Raw genomic sequence first — 21,349 nt, 5'->3', positions numbered from 1 at the left:
TCACTTTTATTTGAAATCTCTCAAGTTTTAAATCCTCACAGCCAATCCTAACATATGAAAAACTATGTCAAGGCCAAACAAAAGAGGTCTATAGAACCAAGTCCTTCTGGGCCACCAACTTCTGACCTCAGCGTAAGACAAGAAGAAAGCTGACTAAAATCATGTAAACGGGGGCTCCTGGGTGGCTCAGTCAGTTACACACCTGCCTTTGGGTGAGGTCATGATCCCAGGGTCCTGAGGTAGAGTCCTGAGTCAGGATCCCTGCTCAGTGGGGAGCCTGCTTCTCCCTCTCCCTCTACTCCTCCTCTGCTTGTTCTCTCTCTCTCTCTCAAATAAATAAATAAAATCTTTAAAAAAAAAAATTACATAGAAGCATTGCTAGGCAGCCCTGAGGTCTCAGCTGAGATTATGGACCACTGATTTCTAGTGGCAACACTTAACAGCCAGGATGCAGGAACAAAGAAAAAAGTATTAAGTGATTTAGGCTTGAGGTTCTGCAACTGAGTGGTTTGGAAGGATAAGGGGCTTAAGGAATTATGCTATTAACTTATTACATAATATTTATTTAATCTGCACAACAATCCCAGAGAGGCCTGTCTTATTAATCCCATTTTATTGATGAGAAAACTTAGTAACTTGCCCATCAGCAGAGTTAATAAATTGTCTATGTGGATTTGAAGCAGTCTAAAATCCATGTTCTTGGGGCACCTGGGTGGCTCAGTGGGTTAAAGCCTCTGCCTTTGGCTCAGGTCATGATCCCAGGATCCTGGGATCAAGACCTGCATCGGGCTCTCTGCTCAGCAGCGAGCCTGGTTTCCCCGCCCCCCTCTGCCAGACTCTCTGCCTACTTGTTTTTTTTTTTTTTTTAAAGATTTTATTTATTTATTTGACAGACAGGGATCACAAGTAGGCAGAGAAGCAGGCAGAGAGAGAGAGGAAGGGAAGCAGTCTCCCCACGGAGCAGAGAGCCCGATGCGGGGCTCGATCCCAGGACCCCGGGATCATGACCTGAGCTGAAGGCAGAGGCTTTAACCCACTGAGCCACCCAGGCGCCCCTCTCTGCCTACTTGTGATCGCTGTCAAATAAATAAACAAAATCTTAAAAAAAAAAAAAAATCCATGTTCTTCCCACACTTCATGTTGCCTTCCCACAAAAGGAACATCTGAAAGAATGGACTGCACAGAAGCCAAGAAAGACTAACAGAATGGGATGGACTCTTGGGGTTGGTGCAAGTCAGAGTGCTGAAGAGTCCTCTCAGGTGGGAAGCTGCACTGTTCAGCCTGCCAGTGTCCACCATGGAGGGGTCAGCGGGCACTCATGAGGGCGAGGCCCTGAGGCTGGCAATAACTACGTCATCTGCAAGGGGGAGGCAATATTTAGCCCTGAAGATTCCTAAAGGCCTCTTGTTCATGTAATACTTTTCCTGAATCAATTAAAAGAAAAGGCTTAAGGAAGGACTTCTTTAGAACCTTGAACACACACACACATAGGGCAAAAGGTCTGGGAACTGATCAAATTTCAAAGTAATATGTAGTTACCAGTGTGGTGTCACTCTTCCTTTCTTCAGGATCTGTTCACCCACCAGATACTCACACATCCCCATCCCCCAGCTCCCAAAAGCGTAACGACAATTCTTAAGAGTAAAGAGGATGTTCAGAAAGACAGACTGCAGGAATAACAGATTTTCACAGTTCAAGCTGATCTAAAACCTCTAACTTAGGTTTAGCTCCTATGAATAAAGTTGTAGAAAATGTAGAACTTCTCCAAGGCATATTCGGATTTAAATTAAAAAAAAGGTGGCTCAGTGGGTTAAGCCGCTGCCTTCGGCTCAGGTCATGATCTCAGGGTCCTGGGATCGAGTCCCGCATCGGGTTCTCTGCTCCGCGGGGAGCCTGCTTCCTCCTCTCTCTCTCTCTGCCTGACTCTCTGCCTACTTGTGATCTCTCTGTGTCAAATGAATAAATACAATCTTTAAAAAAAAAAAAAAAAGGCTTCCAGATTTGCTGACCACACTAGTTTATTTCTTAAAAAAAAAAAAAGATTTTATTTTTTTTCCCTGCCCCTAACAAGATTAAGTAATCTCTACACCAAATGTGGGACTTGCACTTACAACCCCAAGATCAAGAATCTCATATGCTCTATCACTGGAGCCAGCTAGGCGCCCCAATTTAATCCATAAGGCAGAAGAAAAGGCTTACAGGTTATTAGAAATGTTGAATGTAGATGAAACCAGTGGAGGACAGCAGGGCACGGCATCAAGAATACAGCACTGAAGGGTCATTAAAGATGTCATCATCTCTACAAGTCAGGCAAGGACCAAGCCTAGGAAAAATCCACCTGGGGTACCTAGGTGCCTCAATCGGTTGAGCATACAATTCTTGGTTTCAGCTCAGGTCATGATCTCAGGGCTGTGGGATCAAGCCCCGTGATGGACTCCACACTTAGTGGGGTGCCTACTTGGGATTCTCTCCCTCTCCCTGTCTCCCTGTGCCCCTCTGCTCCTGCACGTGTCTGTACTCTCTCAAATAGATAAGACAGATATATAGATTAAAAAAATGTTTAAATTACTAATTTAAGGACAGGAGCCTCTCTAGATGACACAAAAGCCTAGATTTAAGCCAGGAAAGTCTTATTAAGGTGCATCTGGCTGACTCAGCAGAGTGTGTGACTCTTGATCTAAGGGTTGTGGGTTTGAACCCCACACTGGCTGTAGAGATCACTCAAAAATAAAAAATCTTTAAAAACAGAAAACTCTTATTAAGGCATTAGCAAAATCCTCCACTGAGCACTCTGCAAAATAAACTAAGAAGTGAGCCTTATTTTTCTGAAAGACTCTGGTACTCAGAAGGGGTAAAAACTGCTTAAACTGTCCCTTGCTACATCATACTGAGTAACTACAATTCTGGTAGAATCACCTGCTTTGGTGATCTGACATCTGAAAGAGGACATCTTTCTATGACATCTGAAAGAAAATGTATTAAAGATTCATCCTAGGGCAAAGCCTCAAATGCTTTAGGAGAGGTTGAAGGCAAAGGACCCATCACTGCCTACACCTTTTAATACCATGAAATTAACTCCCTGAAAGTGTGTGATAATGATCACAATTCCCTAAGGGCCTTCACATTTCCATACTCCCTATGACCTTCAGTAGACACAACTATATGACGGTTGTTTATCCAGATAATCTGGAAATCCAGGCAGGCAACATGACAGATTAACTTTCAGTTTAGGCTTTTAAGAACTGTTGGGCATTCTGAGATCCTAGAATTTTTCTGAAAATCAGTAGGTTTCCCATGTAGTTCATAACTTTGCAGCTTTTTAGGAGACAAATCACTCATCTGTGTGTGTATGTCTGTGTGACCCATGCCATTGATCTAAAAAAAAAAAAACCATATACACTAACCTCAACGTAATTACATAAATCAGCAGGTAGCTAAAATTAAGAAATAGAAAACTGAGCCAAGCCCATGACTAGCTGGCAAAGTCTAAAAGGTTGAAATGATGGTTTTAAATTTCCTCTAATTAAAGTGTTCTAATTATAGATCACCTTAAAAGATCATCTGATTTCTCAAGAATTAAGAGATTCTATTTTTTTTTCTTAAATTTTACTAACGTACTTTGGTATTATGATAAATAACTGCCACTTTTACATCCTGTAACAGCACTTAAAAAAGTACTTACTTTTCTTTAAACATAAACACTTCTAATAATTATTATAAAGTTCTTAATTTAAAAAAAGGTAATATGAAAAGATTAAAATTTGCTCACATGACATCAAGGAATGGGAAGCAATACAGATTTGTTCTAGATAACACCTTCTGAAAAGCAAACCAAAGTTCACAACTTAGTAAGTAGGGAAAAGGTGTTAATTGTATAAGCAGAGTAGCTGATGTCAAGAATATGTGAATACTCACACTGAAACTGTCAAGTAAGTGAAAATACAGGTCACTGGGAAAATAAACTCATTTCGAACTGGATTCTCTTAGACCATTCTAGGCCCCAGCCAGAAAACAGGTTCTTGAGCAGGTCCTGCTCCTAAAGCCTGCTCCCATTTCTTCTATGAAACAGTCAAGATAATACGCTGCCTACTTGAAAAGGATCTTTAAGAAGCTTAGGCCAAGGGCTCCTGGGTGGCTCAGTCAGTTAAGCATCTGCCTTTGGTTCAGGTGATGATCCTAAGTCCCACATCCGTCTCCCTGCTCAGTGGGGAGTTACCATCTCCCTCTCCCCTGTTCATGCTCTCTCTCAAATAAATAAATAAAATCTTTTATTTTCTTTTTATTTATTTGACAGAGACAGGGAGAGAGGAAACACAAATGGGGGAGTGGGAGAAGAAGAAGCAGGCTCCCTGCTGATCAGGGAGCTCCGATACGGGGTCTGACCACAGGACCCTTGATCATGACCTGTGCCTGAGTCACCCATGCACCCCTCAAATAAATAAAATCTTAAAAAAAAAAAAAAACCCCCACAAGAAAAAGCAGCAGCAGCAGCTTAGGCCCAAACACTAGGTAAATAAAGAAATTAGGATTAAAAGAATACAGAGTTCACCTGGAGGAAGAAACAAGTAAGTACACTATCAAGAACCTGAAATAAGCAAATGATATGTACACAATATATTTGGCTCTAAGTTTTCTGGAAGCCAACATTAAAAGACTACAATGAGAACCAAGCTGGTTACACATCATTTGTTTTCTGATGAAAGCTCACAAATTTATCTTCAGAGATAATTTTCCTGGAACTAGGCTAGACACGAAGAACAATGTATCGAGAAGGTCCTTGTAAAAGGACTGTACCCAATATCAGACTCTCCAAATAACCGTGGCCTTGCTAACAATACAAGGACAGTAGAATGAGTGTTTTCTGTGCTCCTCTACAATGATGTGCGTGAGTGACCTAATGCAGAGGTGGGACCTGAAGGATCTAGACAAGAGCTCCAGTGCCCCGATTCTCTGCCCTTCAGCACCATCTCTCTCCCCATCCCACCTCCCTCCTTACTGCTCACAGAATCCAGACTTCCTAAAGTTCCAAGAAGGCTGGGACTACTTTTGGCCACTTGCTGAATTTGCAAGTGTGTTAAAACAAAGGGGGGGGGGCGCCTGGGTGGCTCATGGGTTAAGCCTCTGCCTTCAGCTCAGGTCATGATCTCAGGGTCCTGAGATCGAGCCCTGCATTGGGCTCTCTGCTCAGTAGGGAGCCTACTTCCTCCTCTCTCTCTGCCTGCCTCTCTGCCTACATGGAATCTCTGTCTGTCAAATAAATAAACAAAATCTTTAAAAAAAAAAAAGGGGGGGAGGATTAGGAAGAAAGGTCTTAAAAATACTATTATCTACCCAGATCTCAATTTCTAATACCATTCCCCAATAAAAGGAACCAGGGATTCTTGGAGAAATGGCTGATCCTAGAACTGGGGCAGAAAGTTACACAAGATGAACCTGCTGCATTTTGTAGTGCCAGAGATTAAGGATGCATTCAAAAACAAAACAAAGGGGTGCCTGGGTGGCTCAGTGGGTTAGGCCTCTGCCTTCAGCTTAGGTCATGATCTCATGGTCCTGGGATCGAGCCCCTCATCGGGCTCTCCTCAGCGGGGAGCCTGCTTCTCCCCTTCTCTCTGCCTACCTCCCTGCCTACTTGTGATCTCTCTCTCTGTGGCAAATAAATGAATAAAAAGTTTAAACCAAAACAAAAAAACAGAATGAGGGTATGTCAAAGGGACACAGAGGCCAAACGAAGGAGCTCCCAATAGCCAAAGCTGAAAGAATCTGAGCAACAAAATGTAGTATTTGTCTGTAATCCAAAGTGTAAGTAGAAAATAAACATCCACAAGTCCATACCGATATAAAGGATTAAGGCAGGAGAACAAATCTCCATGCAGAAAATTCAAATAATTTATGTAGAAAACAGCACTCTCAAGAAGACTGGGATTGAGCAAACCTCCTCACTCTCGAACTGTAGGCTACACACGGTGATTTCCTTCCAGAGGGGACAAAAGTAACTTTGCAGTGGAAAAACCTAACCAACACTACCTCAGCCAGATGATCAAGGTCAACAGTAAAAATGATAAATCATGTTGACAGTATGCTCCCTTAATACGATGTAATGAAAATGGCACTTTACTTCTGCGGGCTTCTTCCCCAAAACCCATAATCCCAATTTTATCATGAAGAAAACATCAGACAGGGGTGCCTGGGTGGCTCGTGGGTTAAGCCTCTGCCTTCGGCTCAGGTCATGATCTCAGGGTCCTGGGATCAAGCCCCACACTGGGCTCTCTGCTCAGCAGCTTCCCCCTCTCTCTGCCCGCCTCTCTGCCTCCTTGTGATCTCTCTCTCTCTTTCTGTCAAATAAATAAATAAATAAAATCTTTTAAAAAAGAAAAAAAAGAAAACATCAGACAAATCCCAACAGACAGACATCCTACAAAATTACTTGACCAATATAAACGCAAAGGGTTGTCAAAAGCAAGAAAATCTGAGAAACTGCCATAATCTAGAGGAGTCCAAAGAGACATGACTAAATATATTATATCCTGGATGGGATCCCGGAACAGAAAAAAGGACATTAAGTAAAACTAAGGAAATCTAAATAAATATGGACTTTAGTCAATAGTAATGTACCAATACTAGCTCATTCACTGTGACAAATATACCCAACTAAAGTAAAGATGTTAACAGCAGGGAAAACTGGCTGTGGGGAATATGGCAGCTAGACCATCTTCAGTTTTTCTGCAAATCTAAAACTCCTGAAATTAAAAATTTGTTTAAAAAATACTATTCAGGGGCGCCTGGGTGGCTCAGTGGGTTAAGCCGCTGCCTTCGGCTCAGGTCATGATCTCAGGGTCCTGGGATCGAGTCCCACATCCGGCTCTCTGCTCAGCAGGGAGCCTGCTTCCCTTCCTCTCTCTCTTCCTGCCTCTCTGCTTACTTGTGATCTCTCTCTGTCAAATGAATAAACAAAATCTTTAAAAAAAAATGCTATTCAGAAAGATGAAATCAAATGCATATATACACACATCTCTCCAGAGTCTCAAGAAATCTACTGCAAAAGTGCAGCCACTTTAGAAAATGGTGTGGAGATTTCTTAAGAAATTAAAAATAGAGCTACCCTAGGAGCCTGCAATTGCATGACCCTACAATTGCACCACTGGGTATTTACCCCAAAGATACAGATGTAGTGAAAAGAAGGGCCATCTGTACCCCAATGTTCACAGCTATAACGGCCACAGTCGCCAAACTGTGGAAAGAGCCAAGATGCCTTTCAACAGACGAATGGATAAAGAAGATATGGTATATATATACAATGGAATATTATACAGCCATCAGAAAGGATGAATACCCAACTTTCTATCAACATGGATGGGACAGGAGGAGATTATGCTGAGTGAAATAAGTCAAGCAGAGAGAGTCAATTATCATATGGTTTCACTTACTTGTGGAGCACAAGGAATAACACGGAGGACATCAGGAGTTGGAGAGAAGTGAGTGGGGGAAAATGGAGGGGGAGACGAACCATGAGAGACTGTGGACTGTTGAGAAACAAACTGGGGGTTTTGGGGGAGGTCAGGGGTTGGGTGAGCCAGTGGTGGGTATTAAGGAGGGCATGTATTGCATGGAGCACTGGGTGTAGTGCATAAACAACGATTCCTGGAACACTAGAAAAATAAAATAAAATAAAATTACAAAAAAAAAAAAGAAAGAAGAAATTTGCAACCTACTCAGAGCCAAGAAAGCATCAAGCATCTTTTTTTTAAAATTACAGTGGTTTTTTAAAAAAAAGATTATTTATTTATAGCACATGCAAGCAGCAGGAGGGACAAAGGGAGAGGGAGAGAGAGAATCTCAAGCAGACTCCACAGTGAGCAGAGCCCGATAATCCTATGACCCTGAGACCATGACCTGAACAAAAATTGAGTTGGATGCTTAAAAGACTGAGCCACCCAGGCACCCCGCATCAAATATTTTCACAAACTTTTTTGAGATATATACAAAGTTACTTCAGACAAAATCTATACTTATTCCTGTAAAATAACATATAATGCATGGGGAAAGTGGCAAGTCTGTCTTTGTACTGGCACAGGTCACACATTGCTTTCACTCACTCAATCAGCTCCATACCCCACCAGTCCAAGAAAATGCTAGAAAATAAACAACAAACAAAACCACTTCATTTCCAAGGGGGCTACCACAGCAGCAGAGGTCAATCAGCTCATAGTTTTGGTGTAACTGGTGAAAATCTGAAGATGTAATTTCCTTCAAAAAGGCTCCTCCGTGCACTCTGTCTTCCTCAGGTTTACAATCAGTCTGTGGTAGAACATCTGAGTATAGGGGCGCCTGGGTGGCTCAGTGGGTTAAAGCCTCTGCCTTCGGCTCAGGTCATGATCCCGGGGTCCTGGGATCGAGCCCCGCATCGGGCTTTCTGCTCCTTGGAGAGCCTGCTTCCTCCTGTCTCTCTGCCTGTCTCTCTGCCTGCCTCTCTGCCTACTTGTCATCTCTATCAAATAAATAAATAAAATCTTTAAAAAAAAAAAAAAAGAACATCTGAGTATACAAAGTGTACATATTATTTTCAGGGTAACTATCGACCTCTGAAGGTCTGGAATGACTAACTCAGGTCCCTTGTAGCAGCCTGTACCCTGATAAAAATGAAACAGAAACACCTATCCTCTTCTCCCTTTGAGAGACAGCACAGCATAAGAGATTGAATGTTCTAGAGTCAGATCTCAGGTTTGTGTTCAAATCACAACTGTGTCACTTACTAGTTGTAAAGTTTTGGGCATATTCCTTATCAGGACAATCGCATACCCTTTTTGAGGTTACTGTGAGGACTGAATTTAATACAGGTAAAAGCACCTGGAATGGTGTCTGGCACATGGCAAGCACTCAGTAAGTGTTACTATTATCATCACGGCCATTGGCACTATTTTGATAACTGCTTGTTAGTAACAACTCAGAACTCCATAAACATTTAGGTCACTAACCATACTTCCAACCAAACTACATTAAATACACTATAATGACTAAAACCAGGGATGGTTAGAGCCAAATGGTTACCGCACAGAAACAGAAGAAGACAGAAAGGTAAATTCTCAAGGAAGCAGGAGCAAGATTTAGAAACTGAAGGGATACAAAATGTCCAACCAAGCAGGTGTTCCATGACAACTTCTAGCTGCTAACAAGGGGTAGTAAGAAACACAGGAGGACCCCAGCATTTCCTGCATATGCTTTTTAACTTGATAAATAATAAACTACATGAAGGACCCAACACTGGAGGGGAGGGGGGGAGGGGAGAGTGTTACATGTGCATGATTAGGGGTGGTAGGCCTATATCCTTCTACTGGTAAAAAAGTTCATGGGTGAATCTTGAGCCATGGGGTCTATTACCCTAAGACATAAAAAATGAGAAAGAAGACCAAATCACTGAAGATGCTGTAGTTTTAGACTAGAAAAATGGTACAGCAGTCTCCCCATATCCTTGGTTTCGCTTTCTGTGGTTCCAGTCACCTGCAGTCCACTGTGGTATGGAAGCAGATGTGCGTTCAGAAGATCAGCAGTGGCCTAATGCTACTTCACAATGTCTACATCATTCACCTCACTCCTTCTCATCACACAGACATTTCATCATCTCACATCATCACAAGAAAGGTAAGCTACCACATGTCACCACTGTTTTCTAACTTGAAGAACACAAGTAACTGATGACCTAGAAGCTATATATAATGGGCATAAAATTAATTTACCCTAATCTTTCAAACAACAGCAAGTACCAACCAAGTCTACCAGTTGCATTCCTTAAAGCAAAGGATCACATGTATATTCTTCGCAGAACAAAGTCAAACTCAGGCTACAAGCAGCATTTAGCAACACTAAATTCTTCCCAATTTCTAACACAACATAGCACAGCACAGAAGTACTGCTGGAGGAGGCTTGTCAAAGTGATGAAACTTGGGGCACCTGGGTGGCTCAGTAGATTCAGCATCTGACTCTTGGTTTGGGCTCTGGTTTTGATCTCAGGGTCCTGAGACTGAGCTACGTCAGGATCCACACTCAGTGGGGAGTCTGCCTGAGATTCTCCCTCTCCATCTGCCCCCCCCTAAAATAAATGAATAAATAAAATCTCTGTCTTTTTTTTTTTTTTTGAAGATTTTTAAATGTATTTATTTGTCAGAGAGAGAGATAGCCCAAGCAGGGGGAGCGGCAGGCAGAGGGAGAAGCAGGCTTCCAGCTGAGCAAGGAGCCCAATGCTGGACTTGACCCCAAAACCCTGGGACCATGACCTGAGCGGAAAGCAGATACTTAACCAACTGAGCCACCAAGACATCCCAAAAAGGATCCTTTAAAAAAGGAAGAAGAAGTAGTGTTAAAAATTAGAAATGGAAAATTTCCAGCACTGGGTATGATAATGGATAGAAGCTCTCCTCCTGCTTCCATCAACATTTGCTACATTAACTCAACACAGGCAAAACGTCATGCTTGACTGGGTGAGGGGAGGAGGGGGAGTTGAGAGGAAGAAAGGAAGAAAGAGAGGGAGGAAGGGAGGGGAATGAGAACGAAAGACCAGTTGCTGCCCTAACAATACTACTGCGGGGGTGAAGCCAGATCAAATGTTTTTTTTCATACTGTTCCAAAGTTATTTACGGTAAAAACCTCCAGCGTGACCCTTTTAGGCACAAACAAAGCCTTGTTCTTTCTTAACAACTAGTCCCTTGATTTCCCACACGTTACGTTGAACAATGAGGTTGGGGGCACAGGATAAAGCAGATGACATCAACCTCCCTCAAGTAAGAGGCTTGTTTGGGAGTCCAGATTCTGGTCTGTGGCCAGCTAGCTGACTTCACAGAGGGCTCTACTGTCCAGACTGCCGGGCTGAGCATGCATATGGGGGCAATGGCTCAGATCAACCGCCAGTCAGCAATTCACGCGAGGACAGTAGAGAAGTAATTGTACTCTGCTAGATTACCTTCATAAATCTGTTCCATTTTCCTAGAAACTAGGCTCAGTCTTCAGAAGCCATCATAAAGACATGGCATAGCAATTTCAACTTCTAAGCAGCCCTTTTCTCTGCATCAGTTCAAAACAGAAGGCTGCAGACAACCATTCACCTAATAAGAGAGATTTAAATGAAGTAGCATACTGTTTAACTTTTACAGAGAAGGAAACACAAAGTCAGAAATCTTGTATATGATACAAAAATAAACTAGCTTTTAATACTATTAAATGCTAATGTATCAAATACCCTTCTGTATTAAACCACCTATTTATTGAACCGTTTCTAACCTAGGACAATAGTCACATCAAACGTCAATTTGAAAGATTCTTCCCAACAGAAAAAGATTAGCCCTTACTACAGATGTCAGTAATAAAATGAAGTAACTATTGTAAATAAAAGAATCTCAAAACTACAGCATATATATGCGTATGTGTATACACACATGTGCACACACACAATGCTTCCACAGCTTTCAGCGGGCAAAAAAAAAGTTAAAAGCCAATGGTTTCCCAGCTGCCAAGATGCACCTTGATAATTTTTAGGCTTAAACTGAGACATGCCTATGACTCAAGGCTGAGCTCTTCAAGTGATGTGTTTGGCTTTCTAGCAGCTAGTTGAGAGAGAGTGGCACACATCTAGTGAAAAATGACTGCATTTACCAAAATGAATTGTTTATTAGCAGTAGCACTCTTGGAAAACAACAGTGAAAAAAAGTCAGACTGATCAGACTATTTGGAAGAAGCCGAAAAAGCATAAATCATTTCAGTTATTACCATTAAGCTTTTCTTTCCTTTTGGATGATGATTAGGACAACTGCAGACAACTGCTTTTCTCTCTCTGTAATCTATTTCTAAAGTATAAATCGCCCTTAGGCAACAACCCAATTCATCCCCTAAAACTCATTCACCCTCCAATTTCCTCTATTAACAAGCATCTAACTAATAAATGGTACTGGAGCTTATTAAACTATTACAGTATCATCTAGTCTTAATAAAAATATGGTTTTCAATTAAAAAATCAACAGAGTTGAGATTCTGAGTCCCTACAACAGACTTTTTATGGACCTGAAACAATGAAGAAAATTTATACATTCACCATAAATGATGAGTCAATGATGAGTCAGTACTTCCTGCTTCAATTTCGTGAGGCAGTCTTTAAATCTGATACTACTTAGCCTGAGTTAGCCTCACTTTGTGAAAAGAACAGGAAAGGGTGATATGGGATAAATTCAGTGCAAATGTCAACACAAAACACATTTTATAGGCCAGAAATCTTAGCAGTAGAGTCCCACCCATCATTTCAATCCATTTCTGTTCAGATAGCCCTGTTCAGAAAGGCCTTCCCTGACCACTCAAATACTCTTTACCCTTCAGTCACTCCCTACCTGCTACTATTTGATTCTTCTTTACTCTCCTTACTGCTACCTGCAGTTGTGTGTATTTTTTGAACTTGCTGTCGTTCGTCAGCAGAACTCAAGGACCTTGTCTGCTGTTCATCCCCATTTCCCCACTTAGGTCTGACATATACTAAACATTAAAATATTTATTGTATGAATAGGAGAATCACAAACAAAATCCACAGAAGTCTTCTCATTATAATATACTTTACCAAGTTACTGCAATGACATAAAACAGGGGAGTCAGATTAGCAATTCAATTTTCATTCAGTAGAGAAGAAACAAGAGTACCAGTATATATGACCCATCGCCTGAATAATAAAGAACCACCTCAATCATCCTTCCAACAATTCTATGAGATCTATCATCCTCATCTTACAGATCAGAGACCCAAGGAGAAGAGTTAATTCCCTCAAGACCATACACCCTTTTCTTTTTTTTTTTCTTTTTTAAGATTTTATTTATTTATTTATTTGACAGAGAGACATATCACAAGTAGGCAGAGAGGCAGGCAGAGGAGGGGAAGCAGGCTCCCCGCCAAGCAGAGAATCCAATGCATGGCTCGATCCCAGGACCCTGAGATCATGACCTGAGCTGAAGGCAGAAGCTTTAACCCACTGAGCCACCCAGGCGCCCCAAGACCGTACACTCTTTAAGTGGTGAAGCTGCTGAGATTTGAACTCAAATCTGTCTGACTCCAGATCCAGGTTCTTTCCACTCTACTTCTATTTAATATGACTAATATATTTAAATCAGTTGTACAACAATGAATACATAGTACATTAAATTTAAGACACAAAGATGAATGAGATATTAAAGACTTCACAAAGTAAGTGCCATACTACATCCAAAGTGCCATGTCAAACAGATTATAATGGAAATACATTGGAGGGTGAACAGGCAAATGCCAGTACATATTAAGAGAACACTGGATTCAAGGAACTGCACAGTGTTCAGTATGGTGAGAGTTAGGAGTGGGAGAAAAGAAGTGAAGAGGAAGAAAGAGGAAAAAAAAATTAAGAGATAAGGGCAGGACACTGCCAATTCATTTGTTCATTAACCCTTTATGTGAAGTCCTACTATGTACTATGTGCCAGGCACTGTAATAGGCATTCAGTGATGAGACATAGTCTCTGATCAACTACATTCACAAAAATCCTTATGAGAGAGCCTGCCTCATTCAGAGCAACAACGAAACAACAAGCCCAGCTGCCCAGGTTTTGCACTTCAGAAAGCCTCGCCCCCCTCTTTTTTTTTTTTTTTTAAAGATTTTTATTTATTCATTCAACACAGAGAGAGAGAGATCACAAGTAGGCAGAGAGGCAGGCAGAGAGAGAGAGGAGGAAGTAGGCTCCCTGCTGTGCAGAGCCTGATGCGGGGCTCGATCCCAGGACCCTGAGATCACGACCTGAGCTGAAGGCAGAGGCCCAACACACTGAGCCACCCAGGCGCACCTCCCCCCCGGCCCACCCTTAACCTTAACTCAAATGCTGCCTGAACCAACAGTCACAACGACCCAAGAGAAGACATCAATAGGCTGTAAGAAACCTAGAATGTGGCCTCACATATAAAAAGAGTTAAACCAATCAGATTCTCTCACTCAAGAGGTGTACTTCAGAAGCAGAAATGATGCACAAAGAGAATCCTTGAGCAGAGTTTGGAACATGAGTGGTCAAAAGTTAAGAGAAGGTGAAGCGATGCTATGAAAAAAGGTTGCAAACTATGATGAGGAACTGGATCAAGCCCACAAAAGTGTTCTGTGGCCTGCACACAATATTAAATTTTGTTAAATGACACCCGGCTTATGTTCTTTAAAATACTATTCCCCACAAAATGGACCTGAACTCCTTGAAGCAGTAACTGCATCCAGGTCAGAGGCTGGAAAAACAAAAGATGGGCCTATGATACCCTGTTCCACAAAACAGGGAAGCTATCAAAATCTAATGGGGCTGTTGTCAAAAGGATACGAGAGTCAAAGGGACACCTGAATATAAAGAAACAATGCAAATGATAAAAACATAACTCTAAAAACAGAAATGATAACAAAAAACGGTTTCAGTGTAATACTTAAAATAAAATAAAACAAAACAAAATAAAGACCTGGGGCTCAGAGAGTTGACTGTCCAACTCTTGATGTCATGATCTCAGGATCTGGATATCATGCCATGTGTTGCGCTTTGTGCTCACTGGAGAGTCTGCTGCTCTCCCTCTGCCCTTGTCCCTGTTCACTCTCCAACATAAATTAAGTAAATCTTAAAACAAACAAACAAAAAACATCTTCTTCCAACTACACTGGAAATGACAAGGGCAACAAAAACTGTCAATAAGGAATGAATTCTGTGTTTATCCTATAAATTTAGGGTAACCAAATGGTCTTAAAAACTGATGAATTCCTGTGGTGCCTGAGTGGCTGAGTCCCTAGGCATCTGCTTTTGGTTTGGGTCATGGTCCTGAGTTCCTGGGATCAAAACCTGCATCGGGCTCCCTGCTCAGCAGGAGGCCTGCTTCTCCCTCTCCCACTCCCCCTGCTTGTGTTCCTTCTCTCACTGTGTGTGTCTCTCTCTCCCTCAAATAAATAAATAAAATCTTAAAAAAAGGATTGATGAGGGCGCCTGGGTGGCTCAGTGGGTTAAGCCGCTGCCTTCGGCTCAGGTCATGATCTCAGGGTCCTGGGATCGAGTCCCGCATCGGGCTCTCTGCTCAGCAGGGAGCCTGCTTCCCTCTCTCTCTCTCTGCCTGCCTCTCCGACTACTTGTGATTTCTCTCTGTCAAATAAATAAATAAAATCTTTAAGAAAAAAAAAAAAAAAAAAGGATTGATGAATTCTTGGGGAGTCTGGGTAGCTCAGTAGATTGAGCATCTGACTCTTCATTTTGGCTCAGGTCATGATCTTGGGTCCTGGGATCAAGACCTGTGTCAGGCTCCATGCTTAGCCAGGTGTCTGCTTGGGGTTCTCTCTCCCTCTCTCTGCTTGTCCTATACACGTGCTCACTCTCACTCTCAATAAATAAATCCTTTTAAAAAACTGATGAATTCTTTAAGAATAATTCCAGCTAACAGGTGTCTGGGTGGCTCAGTTGGTTAAGTATTTGCCTTCGTTCAGCTCAGGTCATGATCTCCAGGTCCTGGGATTGAGCCTCAATCCCTGCTCAGTGGGGAGTCTGCTTCTTCCTGTCTTCACCCATCAAGTGTGCGCTCTCTCTCAAATAAATAAATAAAATCCTTAGAAAGGAAAAAAAATAATTCCAACTAATAAATATGGAAGGAATAACAAAATTAGAAAAATCATCATTACACAACCTTAATGAAACAATAAATTCTCACAGCAGTTATCAATGGACCGATAAGTAAAAGATTGAGAAGCTTTACAAGGGAGGCTCTGAGCTGTTACCACCTTGGTAGGTAGTAGAATAATATCCACCTCCCCAAAGATGTCCACATCCTAATCCTTAGAACCCGTGAATGTTGTATTACATGGCAAAAGAGGTTTTGTAAGAGTGATTAGAGGCTGAGTTAAGGAGATTATCACAGGGTGCTTATACCGGAAGGAGAGAGGCAGAAGAGAGAGGGAGGGGAGAGAAAGAGAAAAAGATTTAGAGATACTAATTACAGGCTTTCAGGATGCAGGAAGGGGTCACCAACTAAAGAATGCACGTGGTCTCTAGACACTGGAAAAGGCAAGGAAACAGATTCTCCCCTAGAGTCTTCAGAAACAACACTGCCTTGTTGACACCTTGATTTTGGACTTCTGACTTCCAGAACTATAATATATATACTTCTTGTTTTATGTTACTGAGTTTGTCATAATTTGTTACAGCAGCAGTAGGCTACTACTACACACGTGAACCCACTGATCAATCTTAGCACTAAGAGGCATGAAAAGTATCGTCCTCTGCCACGATACCACATACTCTCACCCAAAAGATAAACCTGAATCTAATTACATCTTTATGGCTGATTCCGTTTACAGGAAATATGGGGAAGTGTTGAAATGATACCTCAAGGAAGTAAATAGACATATCCACAACACAGGACATTCTTTAAAGACAACTGACTCTAACAATACAACTGCAAGAATAAAAAAAAGGAAGGAGGGCGAGTGAATTGCTCTAAATTGGGAGAGACCTGAGAGATACAACAAATTAATTTAAAAATGTATTTCTGAGACAAGTGGAGAAACCTGAATATGAATTGAGTGTACTATCAGCATTACTGTTAGTTTTGCAAGGTGTGGTTATAGCCACATTAACACTGTGATTATGTTCATATTTTTAAAGAGATTCATGCTGAAGTATGCAAGATTGAAATACCATGCTATCTGGGACTTAGTTTAGAACAATTCAGCATAAAATGTGAAGGGAGAGGCAGTTTCGATGAAAAAAGTGTGGCAACATCCTGATAATTACTAAATCTGGGTACTGCACTTACAATAGTGGGCTGACCATACTCTTTTCTACAAAGCTGCAACAAACCAGGGTCGCCGGGCTGGCTCAGTCAGTAGAGCATGCGACCCTTGATCTCAAGGTTTTGAGTTGAAGCCCCACACTGGCAATGCACCCTACTTAAAAAAAAAAGAAAGAAAAAAAAAATTGCAAACAAACCAATGCCAAAGCTAATCTGAATTAGTGATATTTAAAAATCAGGAGCTTTCAGGGCACCTGGGTGGCTCAGTGGGTTAAGCAGGCCTACGGCTCAGGTCATGATCTCAGGGTCCTGGCATGGAGCCCCACATCGGGCTCTCTGCTCAGCAGGGAGCCTGCTTCCCCCTCTCTCTCTGCCTGCCTCTCTGCCTGCTTGTGATCTCTGTCTGTCAAATAAATAAAAAAAATCTTTAAAAAAAAAATCAGGAGCTTTCACATCAAAATCTGGATTTCTGACTTCGTACGAAAAATTAAACATGCCAGTAAGGCCTACATCAAGAGATTAGTACTGGTTACTCCAAATTAACTATTACTACTGCTCCCAGTTATCCCCCATTTATCATTGCTGGTTTTAAAAATGCCTGGCCAAATTCATTAATTTAGATGGACTACTGGGCATTTGGGTTTAGGACCCCAGGAGTAGTTCAATTAAGCTGGCTAGAAGCAAGAGAACAGAGCAGACATGGGGATGGCAAATGAGTGATAGCAAAATGCTAGTGTGTAGATGTACAGAATCCTGCTACTGAGGTCTCCCCAACAACCTTGGAGACAGATGTAATTCCCATGAGGCCACAAAGCAACATTATCCTATATAAGTGCTCACTAGTAGCAAGGCCATATGCCTGATATTCTGGAAAATATGAACATGAAAATAATTCCTTCCTCCAAGATACTAACAGTTAAATAAGATAGATAAAGCAAAATAGCTACAACAGAAGATGGAGAGCGACAAAGTAAAGCTTCAGATACAGATCACAGGGAGTACTACAGAGCATGCTGGGAAATTTAAACTTTATCAGATGAGCAACAGTGAGCCACTGAAGGGTTTCAAATTAGAAATACAAACCAGGGGCACCTGGGTGGCTCAGTGGGTTAAAGCCTCTGCCTTCGACTCAGGTCATGATCCCAGGGTCCTGGGATCTAGCCCCGCATCAGTCTCTCTGGTCAGCAGGGTGCCTGCTTCCCCCTTTCTCTCTGCCTGCCTCTCTGCCTACTTGTGTTCTCTGTCAAATCAATCAATCAATCAATCTTGAAAAAAAAAAAAAAGAAATACAAATCAGAGGGGCAACACTGGAGATGAGAGTAATGTCTGCCTCATTGCTCAAATTCTCTTATTCTATGCACTGTATCCTTCCAGGAGCTGGCAGCAAAACGTTGTATTTAAGCCTCTAAAATTATACAATCACAGCTTTCTTGGCCAGACAGAAGTTTGGTACCTGAAGAGAATAAAACAAAGGGTCACTGAGTAACGCCCCTAAAAACAGTTTATATCTCCCAAATAAAGTATAAATAAATTGCATTTATTACCACTTAAAATAACGGTCTTATTACATCCAAAAATAACAGTCTTATTACATCCAAAGCTCTACTAAAAACGAAAATGTGTCTTCCTATTTAAAGACCCCTTTTGTTAAACAAAACAAAACGCTTATTGCGAGTAAATAAAGCACAATTAAATCTTGACTAAAATCATATTAATGTTTCAAAGATCGGGCTGGTGATCCTAATAGCAAAACAGGACCAAACTGGCATTATAATAGTAGATATCACCATCCAAGAGTATTGCTGAAATTTACATAAAAATTGGCCAAATCCAGACTCTGGGGTACCAAGAAATAAGTATTAGACTGGGACCATTTTGCGATCGACTCTAAACAAACACAGGAATCACAAATAAAAAGGAGAGTGTAAGATTGCAGTACTTTTCTTTCCCCTTACTTAACTCCCAAACTAAGAATTCCAGCTCTGACATCATCTCTCTGAGCCTGTTTGCTCACGTGTAATATGAGGCCAAGGGTACCCACTTCATAGGGCAGAGTACGAACTAAATGGTATCGCGTATAAAGGGGCACAGGACCTGACACACAGCCACCACTCAATAAAATCAGGGTTTTTAATTCACAGTAAGCTTCAGTGTCTCCACGATTTTCCTGCAGGTATTGGTCTGTCTGAAGATACCCACAAATACTCAACGCCCAGAGACTTCTTTGGAGAAACAAGTCACAGTTCAAGATACTTAAGACCGAAACTCGTACAGGACCCGGACCACGACCCAAAGCTGAGGCCGCCGCAGAGCAGCTGTCACCACATCCGCCAAGGCCTCGCGGTCCTTCCAAGGGTTCCCTGGCACTGGCGCCCGGCCCCGCCCCGCGAACGCCAACCAGCGGGGTGAGGGGGCGGTGTCGACAGTGCACCCTTCGTGCTTCGGGGAAGCCAGGCCGCGCTCGAGGCCTCCGCCCGCCGGCTCCCGTCCCCATCCCCAGCCTCCCCTCGTCGACGCCTACGGTCTTCCCTCCCCGCGCCGCCCACTGCCGCACCTTGAGGTGGGTACGCAGGCCGCCAGCGCCCCCAGACTGGTCGGTGATCTCGTACGCGCCCGTCACCAGCAGGTCCTTGTGGATCTCCTCGCGGAGGCACTTGCGGGAGTTAACGGGCAGATGGAAGGAAATGGCGAACACCGAGCTGGGGCCAAGCAGGAGTAAAAGCAGCAGTGCTAACGGGCAAGGGCCACGCTGAGCTGGTGGGCCGGACAAACCCGACATGGTGCCGGAGACTGCTCACCCCCTCGGGCCTCTACCGCGCCGGAACCGGGAGGGCCCACGTGATTCACCTCTGACCTAATGCCGTGGGCGCCATTTTGGAGACTGGCAAATAGACGAGGACCGCAGGATAAGCCTTTTGAAAGGGAAGAAAGGATACGACACTATGTAGTATCCACAAGTCAATGTGGTTAAGTAAGATTTTCCAACTGTCGACTGCACAAGTTTCATTTTTGTTGAGCTTAGCGACTGCTCAGTCTGCCGTAACAAGTATGGGCAGCCCTGGAAGTAATTCTCCTTTAGCTTCCGGAAGTAGTAGCCGCGAGTTTTAAAGTCGGCGCTACCATAGCAACCATGCCCCAATAGGAAGCAGCCACAAGGCCTTCGTAGGGCCCACCCACCGGCCGCCTAGACGCTCCCGGCGGAGGCGGATGTGCAGTCCAAGCACCTTGCAGCCTCCGTGACGGCTGGGACGTGGAGCACTTAAGAAGAAAAAAGTTTAAGAGGCTGAGCGGAAAGACTCCAATTTGGCTATTAGGCCAGCGGCCAGTATCTCAGATTAGGTGTACGGGTTACGTGTTGGATGTGAGCTGGGTGGCATCCTGAATGCACTTGAACAGAGTATTTGGATTGGAGTAACGGCTTTCTGAACGTGCATCTGATTTAGTAAACCTTAGGTGCCTACTATGTTAGGTAACATTAAAACTAAAGTTGGATTTTTTTTTTTTTTTAAGATTTTACTTTTAAATAATCTCTAGGTCCAAGGTGGGGCTCGAATCCACAACTCTCAGATCAAAGGTTGCATGCTCCACCCACTGAGCTAGCCAGGCGCCCCAGTATTTTGTATTTAAATTGAATAAAACAGTATTTCAGTTCAGCCTAAGAGATGGAGCTGGTGCGGTTTACCAGAGAAGCCCTGTCTAGTGTTTGTGTGTTTTAAATGCATAAACACCTAAGGGATCAAATAGGCCAGTCTGTAGTAAGTAAATTTACATGATAGTCACTCACGTGTTTCTTTAATAATATTGAGTACCTACTATGTGCTGGACACTATATTATGCATAAATACTAACATGTATTGATTTAACAAATCACTATTGCTATCAAATATTCGGGGCTGAAGAAAATAGGAAGATGAAAATGGACTACAACATAGGCTGTGTACAACAGCCTATGTTTAGAATCATCTGCTTTGATTAGTGTTCATTGAGCATCTACAGAAATACCCAAAAGATGGACTGTCTGCTTTCAGTATTTAATAACTCCTTCAGTCCTTCCGGTTCTTCTGGAACTGAAGTCCCACAAGCAAAACAAGAACAAACATAAAGGAGCTATAAAGCATTTTAAAATTTGACAAATACCATATAATAATTATTTTATGAGGTGTCCAGTTAAGAACATTTAGTTTGATTATTTTATCCCTCATCTAAGATAAGATTGCTAGTCTACGCAGTACATTCTGATAATTTGCATTGGCCTTTCCCCTGCCTGGCCAGGGGATCAGTACCAAGGAGTTATCTACTCCATTGTTTACTCTCAGTCCTTAGGCTCTGCGGACCATCAGCCAAAGATTTGCATCCCATAAAATCCTGAGGGTGCGTGTGCGTGTTTGTGTGTGTGTGTGTGTGTGTTTTAATTTCTACCTTACATTTATATAATAGCTTATATGTTTTTAAATATCTTCACCTAATTATCTCACTTGACATTTTCAAACACCATAGGCTAGACAAGTCTATTCATTTTACAGAAGGGAAACTGAACTGAGGTCCTCAGAGACCAAAATCCCATTGTT

At 42.4% G+C, this 21,349-nt stretch overlaps 1 protein-coding gene across 1 annotated transcript in view; it reads right to left on the bottom strand.

Moving 5' to 3' along the window:
• TMED10 (transmembrane p24 trafficking protein 10) overlaps window positions 1-19,626 on the bottom strand; it is a 41,179-nt gene extending 21,553 nt beyond the window's left edge. The window contains exon 1 of the mRNA XM_032344891.1: window positions 19,336-19,626. Within this exon, the coding sequence (XP_032200782.1) occupies window positions 19,336-19,560 (225 nt within the window). The 5' untranslated portion in view covers window positions 19,561-19,626. The remainder of the gene's footprint in view (window positions 1-19,335) is intronic.
• Window positions 19,627-21,349: the final 1,723 nt, after the last annotated feature.

The sequence above is a fragment of the Mustela erminea genome, chromosome 5, assembly GCF_009829155.1.
Source record: "Mustela erminea isolate mMusErm1 chromosome 5, mMusErm1.Pri, whole genome shotgun sequence".
In the NCBI taxonomy this organism is placed as follows: Eukaryota; Metazoa; Chordata; class Mammalia; order Carnivora; family Mustelidae; genus Mustela; species Mustela erminea.
This window is presented reverse-complemented; position numbering and strand designations above follow the sequence as displayed.